This window comes from Ostrea edulis, chromosome 8 (assembly GCF_947568905.1).
Source record: "Ostrea edulis chromosome 8, xbOstEdul1.1, whole genome shotgun sequence".
In the NCBI taxonomy this organism is placed as follows: Eukaryota; Metazoa; Mollusca; class Bivalvia; order Ostreida; family Ostreidae; genus Ostrea; species Ostrea edulis.
The window spans coordinates 49,586,283-49,605,044 of record NC_079171.1 but is presented as its reverse complement, the minus strand read 5'-3'; the positions used below and the strand labels follow the sequence as shown (position 1 = coordinate 49,605,044).

General features: G+C 34.0%; 1 protein-coding gene across 3 annotated transcripts in view; it reads right to left on the bottom strand.

Annotated features, from left to right (window-relative positions):
• LOC125661864 (transient receptor potential cation channel subfamily M member 8-like) overlaps positions 1-18,762 on the bottom strand; it is a 70,566-nt gene that overhangs the window by 21,449 nt on the left and 30,355 nt on the right. For all 3 annotated transcript variants that reach the window (XM_056146373.1, XM_056146372.1, XM_056146374.1), the window contains 6 exons: positions 11,799-12,082; positions 2,198-2,305; positions 1,269-1,334; positions 870-1,080; positions 268-522; positions 72-171 (listed from right to left, as the gene is read on the bottom strand). In XM_056146373.1, coding sequence (XP_056002348.1) covers positions 72-171; positions 268-522; positions 870-1,080; positions 1,269-1,334; positions 2,198-2,305; positions 11,799-12,082 — 1,024 coding nt within the window. The remainder of the gene's footprint in view (positions 1-71; positions 172-267; positions 523-869; positions 1,081-1,268; positions 1,335-2,197; positions 2,306-11,798; positions 12,083-18,762) is intronic.

Here is an 18,762-nt window from a genome sequence, read left to right as displayed (position 1 = left end):
TTTAGTTTGGTTAATAACAAAGGTACACAATACAGTGATCCAGCTTTCAGTCATTGAATTCAAATACTAACTTTGAATGTTCCTCCAAATCACTCGATAGGACCTGTTCTTTCACGTTGTTTGCCTTGTTAGCTAACTTCTGTAGCAGAGCTGAGCATACTAAACCTGTCACTGAATCAACAAATAAATCAGTGAATTCATTAGTTATGTAAAGTAAAGGCCTTGAGAAGATACTACATGTAATCATGCACATGGGTATTTACTCACGTAGATGATCTTCGCTTCGAAGCCAGCAAATTTCGGCTAGTTCTCTTCTGTTCGCAAATATCGCCCAAAGCAAAAGATCGGAAATGTATACATCTGCCTTTCCTATGATATTTTTCTTAGAGTCGTCGTTTTCTTTGTCTGTCTCTTCATCTGTTTCTTCATCTGCTTCTTCGTCTGTTTCTTCGGTTTCTGAAACGGTCGTTATTGTGACTGTCTGTTCAGCTTTTGGTTCATTTTTTGATTTTTTGTCCGTACCTAAAATGAATGGAGAAGATAATGTGGAAATCGATAAACTGTCCAGAATATGACCCAATGTTGTTGGTCATTGCGTTAAGCCGTCTCTGAAAACTCAAAACTTGTATCCCAAAAATAACTTTTTTTTAAAATAACATAAGGCTGATATTGAAGATACATTTATCAACATATTGCCAAGTGTATATACATGTCCTAGGCGTATTTGAAGTTTTAGACGCATTTTTATTAGAGGAAAATATTAGAGCACTTTGGGTGTAGTTAGAGAAGAAGGAAATGATGTTCTTTATTAAAGCACTACTTTATATTTTTAAGCGACTGTCAACAGCATTATACAAAGAAATTCGTACCTTTATATCTCAAACTCTTGCGACATAAACCTTTGGCTGCTTCTGCGACTGAATTGTGTATTTTTCGCATCTTTTTCCGATACTTTTTAACTTTTTTCTTTGCCTTCTCTTGTTCCTCATTGTCCTTTTCCTCCTCCTTTGCCTTTTTTAGTTTCTTCATAACTGATCTGTATTTATGACACAATTTCTTAGCGTGGTCTTCTTGAATTTGCTGAAAAAATGGGAATACACAACATTAACTATATTAATCAATACCCATGAATATGTAAGAGGAAAAATCAAGGATAATCTTTTTTTTTCCCTCTTTCTTGTAGGCTAGTAGGCGTAAATGGTAAATACTTAATCTAGACAATATAAAATCAATTTACATTTACATTAAAAAAATAAGCTTTAATTCACCTTCAATATCCACTGCATGTGAAGGCAGTCCTTTTCTTTGAATTTACACTCCTCACAAGAAACAGTCTAAAACGTGGATGAGATAGTTGAAAACTTATTTCAAAAAATGAAATACAACCACACAAATTTTAAAATCACATTGTTTGTACTTACATTTATTTGATGTTTATTTGCAGAATATCCACATTTACGTATTCCTATTTTGAAATTTTTTCAATGAATGTGCTTTTTCTGCTAAGGTAGCTCATTATACCAAGAAGCATACTACTTATGACTCTATATCACAAGACTGCGATTTGAATGTTTTGTTAAATTATTTGTATCGATCGATTTCTTTGTATACTTACATCGTAGGTCTGTGGTTAAGGTTTCAGGTCAATGAACTACATACCCCAAGTTCAAATCTGCCAGATTCTTTTGTTCACATTTTTTTTTTGTTTAAACGTCAGGTATAAAACTTATACGGTACCAATCTTGATGCACCAGATGCGCATTTCGACAAATAATCAATCTTCAGTGATGCCCAAGTCGAAATTTTGGAAATCCGAAATAGCAATACATTTGTAAGAGCAAAAAGGAAAAACAGAGTGCAAAGACTGGAACCACATTCGTCTAAGGATCAGAGCTATGTATACGGGAGATAATCTTTAATGTTGAAATTAATTTCTAAATCTTATAACAGCTATTAAATATACATCCGTATCGATGTATATTTTATCTGAAATTCCATATGTCTGCCTTTTTGATAAATATACTTATTGCATATCGTATATATTACATGATCAATTTATTTCGTGGTGATTTGAAGAACTGTTTCAAGGCGTAGTGAGCCACCTTAAGGAATGTAAAGCAATTTAAAATCAATTCGAGATACATGTACGTCGTCGATTCACGATTTCATTCATACAATATAAATAGTCTTGCATCACCTCGTCATACAATTCCGGTAAGTCCTTATGTTTCAATTTCACTCCGTGATCCAATAAAACTCTCACATAATCACAGCGGTTAGCTTTCAGTGCTTCAAGAAGGAGAATCTATAACAATTTCAGAAGGCATGTTAATCTAAAAAATGCAGGACTAAATCAGTTTTGTATTAGTAATCGATAATTCATGATAAAGTGATGTATGCGTAAGAAATTGAATTGAAGATGTCAATATAAATGCATTACTTTTATTCATATGCATGGATATTCTTTATTAAAGAAGTTCTCACGTGAGATTTAGATGTAATGCATTTGGGGGGGGGGGAGAGGTGTTTTTTATTTCTACATTGAAGGAGAATTAGGAAATTAAAAAGAAAAAAAAATGGGGTCGCAATGATTGTTATTGAACTATAATGTTTTAAACATGACCTTTTCACACTTAAAATAATTCGAGATTTATTCAATTAAACTTGATTTGTATGTTGGTGACAACACAACACAAATCAATTACAACATAACCATGTCTATAACAATACAGCTAAGAAATAAAGTTTTATAATAGTAATGAAAATGTGGAGCTTTTTGCACTTGATACACGAAAAAATATCATGATACAAATTTAAGAGTTTAAAAATACATATGAGGTGTAATGTCAATTTCTAATAATTCACATAATTTGCAAGGTATTGAGATTTAAAATGAAACTTACAAAATAGGGTTGGAGATTTTAAAAAAATCTATTATAGTCTAAAATACTGAATGTTTATACAAAATTTCAACTTTGTTTAAGAATTACCGTTATGTTTGGGGGGAAATACAATATATATATGAATCAAATTAATAAATTACAACATTTGAACAAACACGTATTGGTGTATAAAATACAATATATGTTTGATGAAACAGAAACTGTAATAGCATGCAGATTCAGAACTTGTGGATTAACCCATTCTTCCACAACAAGTCCCGTGGGGATCCGGGTCAGAATAGGTCCTAGGTATCCCTTACTTGTCGTAAGAGGCGACTAAATGGGGCGGTCCTTCGGATGAGACCTCAAAACCGAGGTCCCGTGTTACAGCATGTGTGGCACGACAAAGACCCCCCCACCCCCACCCCTGGTCAATGGGAATAAGCGCCGAGCATAGGCCTAAATTTTGCAGCTTTTCACCGGAAGTGGTGACGTCTCCATGTGAGTGAAATATTCTCGAGAGGGACGTTAAACAATATTTAATCAATCAATCCTCAGCAAAATATAATCCCTGGCAAACCCTTTCAAAATTTGAATTCACACAAGAAATTCAATTGGATAGAGTTCAGTTATACATATGTAATATATCTGCACCAATGGGGTCATTATTGAAGTAGTAAATACTTAGTTGTAGCATCCTGCGCAGTTGTGCTCAAAAGCTAACTTCCTTAAGGTAGTGATTGCAAGGCTTCACGTGGTTTATTTATGAGGTATCTGAAAAGAGATTTTTCTGGTTCCTGTTTCAGGAATACGTCACACACTTGAGCATCACTAGATCTAATGACAGAAAGTGTAAGGCTATTGAGATATAATGGGACGCAGAGCAAAAAGGAAGAATTGTTTGGAAAACTGGAAGTTAAAATCAAAATGGAAGTGAAAATTCACTAACGGTTTAATTTTTTTTTAGCATCGGCCAATAGAAGGCGGGCGATCATAGTTTATGGTTTTAGAAAACAACAGTGATGTACTGCGGGCCTACATTGTGAAATAATATAGATAGATAAATAGATTCAATAAATTCTTTTTTCTTGGGCACCTAGGCACCTGATCCCACCTCTGGTGTGTCCAGGGGTCCGTGTTTGCCCAACTATCTATTTTGTATTGCTTGTAGGAGTTATAAGATTGATCACTGTTCATTATCTTCACCTTGCAATAAAGTAAAAAATAAAATAAAATCCCATACTCAAGCATGAAAATTATGTAAAATTTTAGATATTGGCATAACGCCTCATATGTATTTTTAAACTCTCAAATTTGATATCAAAAGTTTGAGTACTGGATTTTTTTTTTTACTTTTCCTTTATTTCATGTCGTCAAAGTTTGTACTATTTACTTTGTCGTTGTTGTACGGTTTAGTTGATTTTGTCTGCATTCATACCTTATATAAGACTCGAAATTGCTATTTCTATGTAGTAAAATACATTCTACATGTCACTGTTTTGAAATACTTAAACAATGGAATATTATCTAAAGTGTGTACAATACCCTTAGCTTACCATAATGAACTATAGCAATAAACTAATGCAGAGAAAATAAGCCCCCGATATAAAAACATGAACTTTTCTAAATGGTTCACTTAGTTATAGATAATAGGGGATACTTACTCCTGGTAAACTGATTCCAACCTCTGATACTCCCAGGTATTCGAGTTTAGCCTGCTTTCAATATGTTACATTCATTGTGGCATTTATGAGATTCATCATTGTTCCTATCCTTCAATTTTTCACCTTGCATAGTTTTGAGAGTGCAATTCTCTGTTTCCCTTGGACTTTCAGTAGGACGTAATTATCTTGAAGCTACATATATATTGCCTGTCAAATGGTGACCTACATTCTCCTTGGTTGCGATATTAGCTCACCAATATTCACAACATTGCAAGTAGAAAGTACTGACTGACTGATTGTTTGTCATGGATTATTAAACGCTCTAGGTTTTTACATGCATAATTTACATGTACCAGTAAATAAAGTATTTCTTATCTTTGTAGATATGCTTTCCAGAGCATAGGCATTCCGTTGTTAGTTACATGTATTTATTTCTTTTTAATATTTGTTCCTGTGTGGAGGGAAAAGGGATGTACCATGAATACATGTAGTATGTTTACAAGCGAATACAACACTTTATGAAAAAACAATGTTAGAACCAATTTGTTCCATTTTATAATGCAATTTGTATAATGACTTCAAAGGGGATCGAAGAAAAATTACAATATTACATGTAAACACTCATGTATATACATACTTAAATTGGTCTTATCATCATACCTTATCGCAGACACGTAAATCATCAAAGAAAAGAACTTGTAAGCCAAATAGTTGATATGAAGTTTAAAGTATCTATTTTCAAGGGATCTACCAACACTATGTGAATTTCTGCAGAGTTAATATTTTAACATATTTACAGTAGAGATATTACGAGGTAAAAATGTGTTTGTGTTTACAAAAGCGTATACCGTCGTATTAGCAACACTTTGCAAATATGAAGGCTTCCTGCAAGTCGGGTCATATTAGAAGGTCATAGAAATGACTGAAATTGAAAATGGTTCATGTTGAAAACTTTTATGAGACACTGAAACTCAATTCAAATCACAAGATCTTGTCATAGATAACTCCCTCACCCCCCGGGTTTGTCACCACCAAATGTTTGCTTTGTTTCACTTGAATAATTGAATGCAATTTTGTGATGTGATCATCATTACATGCTTATAATTCGTGTTTTCCATTCAGTAGTATCACATGTGATAGAAAATAGCGAAAAATGTCATGGGGTTGATTAATAGGTAGCAAAAAACCAATCACAGCGTTTCTTACAGTAAAGAGGTGGAGTTAAAGTCATTCTGACTTTTGCCAGCAAAAATTCGAAATAACAGACACGATTGAACTCTTAACCACCAGTGAGAATCTAGGGCACCATTTGGCACGCGGTAAATATGTAGCGTCGAGAAAGTCACGCCCTACTAAACGTCGAAGGCAAACAGAGATTTGTACTAGTTACCAAGTAGTTACAGCCGCATTTAATGCTTGCATCAATAAGTATTCATGATACATGTACCCCTTCCCCCGTTGATTTGCAGTCTCAGAACTCAACATATACAGGTCCTAATGTTTCATAACATGTAAACAGTGTTAGTGCATATGAATTTAAAATATTGGACATATGATATACAAATGACATCATAATTTATCATACATAAATTTGTGACGGAAAGACTTACTTCTTCGATATGTGTCCTTTGAAAAAAAGTAAATAAAACACCTTCTGTGGCTACATATATTATTAATGGCCTACATTGTTGCAGTTACTCCCCTTACACCAGATGTTTGGGGCGCACTTACGATTGTGGCCCTAAGATTCACATAAATAGTATTATCAAACAGTGTATATTAAAGCTTACGTTACTTTATTCTTTATCATGCTGAATTTTAACATATAGTATTATGACTGTTTATTTTCTTCTATTTTATGAATAAAACTTTTTAAAGATATACACTTCGTCAAAGTAGAGTTAGGGAAGGGGCGTGTTTGACGTTTATTTCTGTCCAAGTTATAATGCAATTAATACCAACATTTTCAGTAGTAAATAGACACCTAGAATTAAAGCGCAATGAAAGCATGTGATAGAACCAGGCGCGCAGGGTGGAGTTTACTTCATAATATTAATGATATAATAAAAGTAGATTCTTAACAAGAGGCCCACAGGTGTTATCGGTCACGTGGGTACAAATGAAATAGTATCACGACTCCGAATGGCTATGCAATCTTGAAAAGAAATTCCTGTTCTGAATATCTAAGCTAAATTCTAATGTGCAGGAATCGTATAGAACAAGTTGTGTTATTAAAACTTCAAAGCCCTCAAAAGTGCATACACTGATGTGAAGCTTTACATAATATAATAGATGTATTAACATTAAAACATCAAAAATGACTAATTCGAACCCATCCTATAACGTCAAAACATTGAGTTGTGAAATTCACGATCTCTGTAATCCTTTCCTGCTATTCCTAAATATGCATTTATATTTTATACAGTATCAGGAAACTTACACATAAACACTATATACTAGGTTTGGCCCCGCCCTGGGACCAGAATCCCTGTCCCGGGTATCATGGAATTTACAATTTTGGTAGAAGCCTTCCTGCTCTCCATTACCATGCATTTAGTTTTTCTTACACATGTGTGGTTCTTGAGAAGATTTTTGAAAATTGAGGAATTTTGGGAAGTTTTTGTTCCTCCTATAAGGCCCCATTGGTGCAGGATTCCTAAAATTTACATTGTATCTCCCCCTTTTCCAAAGATGCTTCATACTAAATTAAAAGAGAATTAGAATGGCAGTTATCAAGAGCTTAAAATTTTCTATTGTTCACACATTTAATGACTGCCGATTTTGGCCACACCTTAATATCAAACCCCTACCCTTGGGATCGTATACTACCTGCTCTTTTTTAAATATCCAATTATATGTAGTTTTAATCTAGTATCAATAGCACTAACGAAGATGTTATTTAAGTGCTTTACACATCAACACTATATAGTAAGTTTGGTCCCGACCTGGTGTCAAACCCCCTATCCCGGGGATCATGAAATTCACAATTTTGGTAAAGGTTTCCCGGCTCTACATCAGTATGCATTTAGTTTTTCTTGCACATGTACAGTTGTAAAAAAGAAGTTTGAAAATTGGTCAATTTTGGGCAGTTTTAGCCCCGCCCATAAGGTCCCAGCGGTGCAGGCGTCCTGCAAATCACAATTTATGTCCCCTTTGCTCCAAAGATGCTTCATACCAAATTTGAAAAGAATTGGAATGGTAGTTATTAAGAAGTTAAAAGATTATATTCTTCACATATTTAAAAAGTGACCATTTTGGCCCCATCCTAATATCAAAACCCCTACCGCTGGGATCATCAAATTTGTAATTTTGGTAAATGACTACCTGCTCTTTCTAAAGGACTACCTGTTCTTTCTAAATATCCATTTACTTTCAATTTAGTATGAAGAGCACTAAAGATGTAATTTAAGTGTTTCCTTATAATCCATGTAGTCCGATATTTATTCTGGAGTACATGCCTCCCGCCGCATGGATTATACGCAAGTAACGAATCAAATAACATGAGTATATATAAAGATGCAACATTTTAAACTGTATTTAAAGGGGAGGTTTTCACCGATAAAGGGTTTCTTTAGGGGATAAAAAAAATGGGGCTTGCTTTTTTTAAGGGTGTGTGTGTGAAATATTGGAAAAACGAAGCAGGCGAATCAAATAACATGAGTATATACCGACGCAATATAACTGATTGTATATAATCCATGCAGCGGTAAGCACTATCATGGATTTTTATATCACTTAAAATAGCCAGATTTAAAAATAATCAAATATATGAATAATCAGCCCGCATGTTAATCCTACTAATGTCATATTTTTACGCATGTTATTGATTTATTTTAATCATTATTTTAATTCCGTTTTTAAAAGTACAAATCATAAAGTATATAACCTATGCCACTCTTATAAATGATAAACTAACATTTACGGAATCAATGCTATATATACTTTGATACAAATGATAACGAAATATATACGGAATAAATGAGAGAGAGAGAGAGAGAGAGAGAGAGAGAGAGAGAGAGAGAGAGAGAGAGAGAGAGAGAGAGAGACAGAGAGAAAGAGCGAGAGAGAGAGAGAGACAGATAGAGAGAGACAGAGAGAGACACACACACACACACACACAGAGAGAGAGAGAGAGAGAGAGAGAGAGAGAGAGAGAGATAGAGAGAGAGAGAGAGAGAGAGAGATTTACTCCGTAAATGTTACTATATACATGATTTTTGATTTGTATAAAAGATACTATTGATGAATAAATTAAATCTGTAAAGCAGCCAGACCGCATGGTAATTACTAATAATATATATTCGCACGTGTTGATTATTCATGTATTTCAATATTGCTATTTATTCGGTTGTTGCTGTAACCTTTACGGAATAAATGCTATAAAAGTAGTCAATTGGTACCCATATTGCCATCGCTTCTTTGTGTGTAGAACCAATCAGCGGAGACCCAGTTTACGTAAGGTTGGACCATTTCCAGTTATGATGAGAGGCGTGAAAAGTGTGCAGTCTGGTTTTGAAAGATTTTTATATGTACTCAGTGAATATTGTTTAAGTTGACAACCATGCATATGTACTTCGCCCTCTCATGAATAGGAGTGGTAGTACATGTCTTATTTCGGTATATGCACCTCTAACAAACGAATACCTAGGTACTTTTTCGCAATACGGGTTTAATAAAATGTCTAAGAGATGACTAAGTCTTTGAGATGACGAATTGGGTCCTCCTACGATGGGCCGAAAAGAGAGATCTTCTGGATTTAAACAAGAAATATATAGAAAACGGAATTGAAAAAGCAAAGAGTTATGACCGCTCTCAACTACTTGCGTCGGTATATACTCATGTTATTTGATTCGCGTGATTTGTTTTTCCAATATTTCACACCCCCCAAAAACAACATTTATTCTTTTCCGTTTTATTCCCCAAAGAAACCCTTTCCGGGGAAAATCTCCCCTTTAAAGACAGTTTAGAATGTTGCGTCTGTGTATATATATATATATATATATATATATATATATATATACTCATGTTATTTGATTCGCTATTTGCTTATAATCCATGCGGGGGAGAGTACGGACTCCGAAATGTCATGAATATCGCTGGAAATCAAACGTTTGCGTCGGTATATACTCATGTCATTTGATTCGCTTGCCTCCTTATTCTAATTTACATTAAATAACTTCGAAAATATTATTTCTTTATATTATGATATTGCAATACAATCCAGATTTTATTATTTTGTACGGATTGAGTTTTACGTTTTCTGGAAAAAAAATGGCTGAATCCTGTATTGTTGATCACATTTTAATTGGGAAAGAGACTAATACCTCTATAATGTATTTGATGTTAACGTCTACAACGTCAAAATTATTTGATTCGCAAATCAAATAACGTGTTTACGCGGGGAATATAACGTTAACCGACGTAGACCGTGCCTGATAACAACAATGATGAAAGATAAATATATAACGAACAGTGAGCAAACTAATATAAGCAATACATGTACAAAATAGGCAGTCGGGCAAATACGGTCCCTTGGATATACCAGAGGTTGGATCAGGTGTCTAGGAGTAAACATCCCCTGTCGACCGGTCACACCCTCCGTGAACTCTAATATCTACATCCCATTTGCAATTTATGGAAGATGGCTGCTAAGCTTTTGAGCGAAGGATGCTAAAACTAAGTTTTTACTGGTCCAACACTGATCCCATCGGTGCAAACATATTACACATCTAATACTGAACCCTATCCATTTAAAAAAGAAACCGTGTCAATTCAAATTCTGAAAGGGTTTTGCAGCAACTGTAAATCTGCGTGACATTACAGTTTCTGTTTTATCCAATATTATCTTCTCTATTTATCCTCCTATATGTGTATTTCAGTTTTATGATTTATGATTCAATTAGTTCAGACTTGGAACTAGTTCAAATGTTGTAATTCATCAATATGGTTGACTGATTGATTGATTGATTGATGTTTTCCGCCACACTCAACAATTTTTCAGTTATCTGATGGCGCCCAGCTTTTATTGATGGAAGAGAGAACCCAAATACGATGTACCTGGGAAGAGATCACCGACCTCCCGAAAGTAAACTGGGAACATTCTCACTTACCGGAGCGAGCGGGATTCGTACCCGTGTCGACATAGGTGAGAGGCCGTGTGATTTTGAGCACGATGATCTAACCACTTGGCTACGGAGGCTGATATTTTTCCAAACACAACACCGATTCGTAAAATACTACAAATTTTACTCGAAATTCTATATAAAAATCCAATACTTTAATTTCAAAAGTTGGTATCTAACTCCCACTCTTTTAGTTTCATTTTAGACTTTAAGAAGATACTTTGAAAGTCATGTGAAAGTTTAGAAATTGACATTACTCCCAATATGTCATTTTAAACTCTCAAATTTGATGTCATGGAATTTTCATATATCAAGTATAAAAAGGTCATTATGTAGTTTCATTACCAGTATTAAACATTTTTATTTTAAATCTGTATTGTTAAAATACATGATTATGTATCTATATCATGTAATCATTGATTTATATTGTGTTGTCATTTTTTTCTTTAACATACGTGTTATCTTAAGCCCGAGATCAGCTTGCTATTGATATGAATATGCATCACCCTCTTGTTCTTATAAAGTTTATAAAATGTATCCAATAATCTCCATGGTAAAGTTGATATTCTAATGTGGTTCAACCCTACCCCCAAGAAAGGAGGGAGGTGATTTTAACAAACTTGAATCAACACTATGTCAGGAACCATTCATATTAATTTCAACTTTCCTGGGCTTGTGGTTCTTGAGAAGAAATATTTTTAATGAACCCACCTTATTTATGCATTTGTGTCATCATCTCCCATTTGAAGGGAGCATGACTATTAATTTGAGCAAACTTGAATCCCCTTCTCCCAAAGCTGATTTACCATTCATCGATGGGTGGTTTGTGACCATTTTGATTGTGTCTCTTCAGAAGATGTTAAAAAGTTGCCACATTTTTTAAAACTAATTATTGATTATCTCCACTTTACAAAGTGCGTGGGACTTCATTTGACCAAATTTATCCTCTTTACACAAGCATGCATCGTTACAAGTTTGCCTAAACTTGGCCCTCTGGTTCTGAATAAGTCCAGAATATTATAGGTTTTCGAACGGACGGAGAGATTGACTCCGAACAAAAAGTGATCAGAATATCTCACCTGAGCTTCCGGCTCATGTGAGCTTAAAAGTGTATTAATTTCATTTCTTACACGACCACTGCGCATTAATAAGTTTGATTCCTGAAGAAGCTGATATCCAAAGTAGAAGTAAAGTGGAAGTGACGTAGGAGAAGCGAACTTCGGATTCAGTACATAGGCTCTAGACTCCTTCTTGTAGTCCCCCAATAGCTGCATCATTTTTTTCTGCTCAGGCTGCACTGAATTTCTCTTTACTAGTTTCCAGGCCACCGATGATCCAGCCATTACAAGACCATTGGCTTTGGGATTTGGAAATGCTGTCTTTGGTCTTGTTTCAATAGAAGGGGATTGAAGATCTAAGTTTGATTATAAAAATACAATTATACAAATCGGAGTACTGCAATTTATGTTTATTGGAATATCCTATTACACCGTGTACAATGCCACATGCGGGTCCGTGATCGGTGTACAGCGGGGATGTGAATTCGAAGCGAAAAAAGTATGTCAATAAGTATTCAAAGACTGATTGTATTTAATCAAAATAAATTTAGATAGCCAACTTTATTGCACGGAAGAGAATGGTTATTGGCAAGATAGCACTAGAAATTGGGGAGTCTAGAACTCTTTGGAAATACTCAGTCAGACACATTATTATCAGTTTATCTATGGATATCAAATTAACCTTGAACAAGTTTGAATTTGATATTTATATATTCAATGTGTTCAAGATGTTGATTTTGGTGAAAAAAAGTTGCTTAAGCTAAAGGGAGTCTCGGTCCCCCTACGCCACAAGATTTTCACCTCCTATGCCACACGGGGTTTTCAGTCAAATAATTGGCATATCATGATTTTGTGTTGGTTTATTCAGTCGAATATTGAGTTTCCATTCAACGGAAATGTTTTTGGTCAAACTAACGTGGGACTTTATGCAGCAGGAATTACGATTTATCATTAAATACACCGCAAAATATACCCGGTGCCTACCCTACTTGTATATTGTCGAAGTTTGTATCTATTTCCAAAGAGTTCTGCATTGTACAAGGTGTATTAACGGGCAATGGAAACATGGAAAAAACCAAAAGTTCTTTTCAAATCATATACATAGTTGAAAACATATAATGGAAAAACATTTGTTCATGAACGTGTCAATGTCCGAACATTGGAATATTTAAGTACAGTTCCACATAAAAATCAGGCAGAGGCTGATAAGTCAACTGTCAGGGATTGAGCCGATTCTTATGTATGCAAAGTGAAGACAACAAACAGTTGTGTATATATATATATATATATATATATATATATATATATATATATATACAAGGTGAAGAGATAACGAACAGTGATCAATCTCATAACTCCTACAAGCAATACAAAATAGATAGTTGGGCAAACACGGTCCCCCCTGGACACACCAGAGGTGGGATCAGGTGCCTCTAGGAGGAGTAAGCATCCCCTGTCGACCGGTCACACACGCCGTGAGCCCTATATCCTGATACAGCGCTGCGTCAAAAGTATTCGCGGAAAAACAAAATGGCGGACGTTGTAAACAAACTCTGTCTCCAAAGTTTAGAGCTGAAATAAATACTTGAAATGATAAACAGACTTGCTTTAATACTTTGTCAAGCAACCTTTGGAGCGAATGACTGCGCGTATTCTCCTTGGAAGTGAATTGTATAAATTTTGGACATACTGAGGTTGATAAGAAGTCCACAGTTCGTTGATGGCGTTAACAAGTTCATCTGGGGTCCTTATGTTTCGGGTGGTATATTGAAGTTCTCTTTTGATTCGAAGCCATATATTTTCAATTATGTTTAGATCTGGTGACTGGGCAGGGCAGGTCAAACAGTTAATATTATTATTGTGTTTGTATTCCTCAATAATTTGCGCTCGATGTACAGGGGCATTGTCATCTTGAAACCGATAAATTCTATTGGAGAAATGACAGGCTAAAACAGGCCAAAGCTAATTTTCGAGAATTTCTTGATATTTTACAGCATTTATATTTCCGTTTACTTTACATAAAGTGCCAATATTTTACAGCATTTATATTTCCGTTTAATTTACATAAAGTGCCAACACCATGCCAAGATATGCAACCCCATATCATTACAGTCACTCGCTTCTGAAATGTGCGACACATGCATTCCGGACGGCAAGCTTCATTTGCAGAGCGCCACACATACACACGATTATTCTGTCCTATCACAATCTGTGATTCATCACTGAATATAACTTGCTTCCATTCATTCTGAACTGACCATTTTCTTCCCGCAAGGCACCATGGAAGTCGTTTTTTCTGTTTACCTCCCTGACTACCATTTTCTTCCTCACAACTCGCCTAAAAACCTTATTCCTGTGTAAAATCCTTTGGACAGTCTTGTGATGAACATTTACTGCACCTCGATCGTTGAAATCATTCGTTATGTCCCGTAATTGTCTTCCACGGTTTATGTTTACTAAGCGCAAAAGTCTACTCTCCGCTCGTTTGGTAACTTTTCGAGGTCTTCCGGAACGGGGCAAATTTTCCACATTTCCCTTGATGCAAAACTTTTGCCATATAGATCGAATTGTTGACTCAGATATATTCAACAATCTCTCAATGTCACAATTTCTGTGTCCCTCCCGTTTTAAATCAACATCCAATTGTCTAAGCTCATTGCTAATTTCTTTCGACGTTCGTGCCATGTTGGAAAACACCGGTTGATAAAAATAGCAGACGACAAAATTGGTACGTCACCTAGTCAGATGATTAGTCATGTGATACATGTACGGGAGATAACTCAAAATTAGTAAACAATCAAAGAATTCTAGCTGTGAATCATTTTTTAATTTGCTATCTAAAAAAAATCACGCCGCCATTTTGTTTTTCCGCGAATACTTTTGAGGCAGCGCTGTATATACAGTAAGTTCCAACAACACCCAAAAGTGTCGGACCCACAACATGGATGCTGATATTGGTCACATTATGTAATTCCAAGCTCCCGTCAGCTCAGTATATTCCGTTACCCTACAACTCCAATATCATCGTTGCCACAGGCTTTCAGATATGAGCCGTGTTGACGGCATGACGTCACAGTTGCAAATGCGCGGTAAATTATAAAGCTGATATTTAGAGGGGAAAAAATATATGACATTCACAGCAAAATGTTTACGCGACCATTCGGTATCAATTTCATTGTACACGTAGCGGTTCCTTAATGTCGATATCACTTTCCTTGCATCTAATATATTATCAAGTCTTAGATTATCATTTTCTTTCATATTTCTTCAAATAAATATTCATAGACCGTTATCAATAACGTACATACTATATAAATCAATGAAAGAAAGGTAAGAAAAGTCAGTAAAACTGTAGAGTCAAGTGATTTGATTCAAATAAATGCAATTTCACTACAATCAAATAAGAAAACGTCCATTCGTATTCATTTTAAAAGTTACAGGATGTGGATTTTTATCGATAAAATCATAGTTTACGTTTTCATCTTTTGACGTCTATCGCGATCCATATGTGAGGCGACGTTAATAAATTAATTTACATTTAGAAATTTGTGCACAACAATATAAAGAAATTTACGTATATATCTGGTGCACATTTATAAAGATGGCTGTATAGGAGGAACGTGGGGGTTTAAAAATGTACTCAAAAATCCCAGATCGAAACAAACTAAGATATGAACTTGGGGTTTATTACAACCCACCATGCACCCAATTTAAACGAACAAAAATATAAGCAAAAAATGCAGAAGAAAGAAAACAAACCCACACACACTGTTTCTATTCTTGGCATTAAAGGGACTGGTTCACGATTTTTGAACAAAATATTTTTTTTTATTTTTCATGTGAAACATTAAGAATATAACTCATTTAATGTTGACAGTCAACATTTTGACCTTCTGAATGCAAAAATAAAAGCATTATTTTAGCCTTAAATCTGTGTTATGTAAACAAATACTCGAGTCTTTTCATGTATACAAGCACACCAGTGAAATGCGAAATTAGTAATATAAAGCATCTAAATTTTGCATAGTCACAAATTTTAACTTTTAGATGACACATTTTACCCGAAGAATGCTTGAAATGTGAAAGATATAATAAACTTAGATCGATAACCATTTCTTTTGAAAATTTCGTAAACAAAAACATACCGCAGTCTTTGTTTACAAAACAAAAAATGAACTCTCTAAAATGAGCTTCTGTGATAGTGTATAACCTTAATTTTTGTGCGAAATCTTTTAAACACATTAGACAGTAGATTCTGATCATCAAAAGTGAAAAACAAAATTTTGGAGGAAATCGTGAATCAGTCCCTCTAAGTTACTTAGATTATTGATTTTCAGATGTTTTTAAATCATATTGTCCATTGTATTAATTTACATGAAAGGCATATTTGTCATAAAAAGTGGAAAAGATTGGTACCCCCTTCCCAAGTTTTATTTGTCGAATTTATAACTCTTTGTAGTATACGCTATACTCTAATGATGTTTATATGACTCTGGCCCCCATGTAATTATATATTTTCTTACAGAATCGAACAAATTTAATGATTTATAGCTTTCCAGAAAACATCTTTTTAAACATATAAAATCTTTCTGAAATTAAGACCAATTAGGAAATTAAGTTAACTTCAAGCAACAATTCATTTCTTATTTTATAAAGACTGTTTCTAATTAATTGACTTCATTACTTTTGTATATGTGACAATTTCACTTCAATGTTTATATATTTAAAAAAGTATCTTATGAATTATATGAATTTTATATGGAATTATTTTTAAGTCCCCTGTAAACTGTCATCCAACACCAAAATACCGCATTGTTTGAACGAATTAAAATTCACACCCTTACAGTATATGCATAATTTGATATTATATTGTAATCAATTTGTTCTTGGTATTTTCAAAGATTCAACAGGACATAATTCTGAATCATAACTCTTTTGTAGATAAACACTTGCCTTAGACTTTTTAAAATGAATATACAGTGTATATTACATATGTGTATGTGTATATTGCATATGTATTTTGTGTCCTTTAGTGAAATTCATAAAATTTAATAAAATGGACCCTTATATGGCCCCATCATGTCCTCAAGAACGATGTTTCAAAACCCTATACAACAGTATTTAAACAGTTTCGTCATTTCTGTTCCTGTTGATCCACAGCAGATTTGAATAACCCATTCTAATTTGCATTTATTTCTCCTTGGAAGGGGTCCAAGATCCCCCTTTATAAATAAAAAATTGTGTGAAAAGCTTACTTTTTACCATTTGTCCCAACTACCGGTATACCAAGAAAGTCAATAGATATTCAATATGTACGTTATGTCATATATATCTATGCATATCCTCTTTATTAAATTTGCCTCCCATGAGGCTTTTTTCAATATGTACTGTATGAGAACTACAAATATCTATCAAACACATCTAAATGACACTTTCAGAAAATTTATAATGTTTTATTAGCAAACACTTCACATGTTTATCATTATTACACTATCGATAGCCTCACTGTCATACATATATATAATATGTAATATTGGAAAGAAATTTGTGTCTCTTTCTCAGCTTTCAACCCCTGTATACTTCTTGCACATATTTTGGAAACTATTGAAAAATGGCAATTTTTTCATATGTCAGGAACTGAAATGAAGAAATGTATTTGTTATATTCAAATGTTGTTTCAGAAATTCAGACAACTCAAAATTCAATAAACATGTACATATCAATAATGTATCACAGTGCAAAGCGATGATTTACCTTGTTGCAATAATAAATTCTAAAGCTTAAGTATATATTGCTACTCTCACTATTAATGTTGCAGATGTTGGCATGCATGGACATTCCTCAGAATTAAAGATTTACCTTAAAAAATCAGCAATCATGATGTTTTTCTGTTCTCATATTAAATTAAGCATTTCTATGTATAAAAGACAAGTACTAGTACCTCATTCCAATTAGTTTAATTCCAATTGGTGGAAATCCTTCACATCTTCTAATTCCTCGTCGTCAGTTACCCATGGATACTTCCCATAAATTGTCTCATTTGTCAGATTGCGGAAGCTGGTGTGGACTCAAAATCATGGTTTGCGATTGCAATGATGCAATTCCTACAAAAGTATAAACCATGTCTTATTTATATGCTCATAGTTTAGACATTTCTGATCCAATGTAAATAAAGCTTTGTGGTTCGATAATACAAATTTAATCTTAAAACAATCTGCAACACATTACAGTTAATGATGATGTATACAATATGATGTTTACATCTGAAACAGGAAAAAATTCATACATTGGTTTTAGCAGAATCTCCATTGGTTGCCTTTAACTGCATAGATATGTAATAATTTATATTTATTACATCATGGATTTTCAGTGACATTGGTGATGGAATTTCTGTGGTGAGAGTATATTTATCATTTTCTCTGTATGTTAACTTTGGGTCCTGTCATAATATAAATTCCAACATTTATTTATCATTGAAACTATTTCATTACTACATTAGTCATAGACATTATATCTCACTTACAATTTATCTTAATACTGGATTGTTAATTTGATTTAAAAATGTCAGGTATTGAACTGATATCTATATTAGACATGTGTTTTAATTAAGTTACACTGCATAGGAATTTGTTTTCTTTTGGATGTTTTTTCTTGAGCCACTAATTATCTGTATTGGTGTGTAAACACAAGGTGTGAATCTAGTAAAGTGTACAAAGTTATATGTATGATTTAATCTAGACCATATCATAGTCATTGATACACTCATGACTTTTTAAAATCCTTTACCAGATCTATATGTTAACTATGTTCAACAGCATGACACTGGGAACAAGCATGACACAGTTAGGCCTAATATTTACTTGAAAAATAATTGTTGAAAGTGCACCTCCACAATGTTAATTGGGGGAGGGGGTGGGAGAAGAGGCATTTCTCATAAAAAAAATGTTTGCATAGATCAACAGATTGATTGATATAAATCTGAATTACCTATAACCAAAATCATGCGACATAGATCTAGTGATTGATACTTGCGATT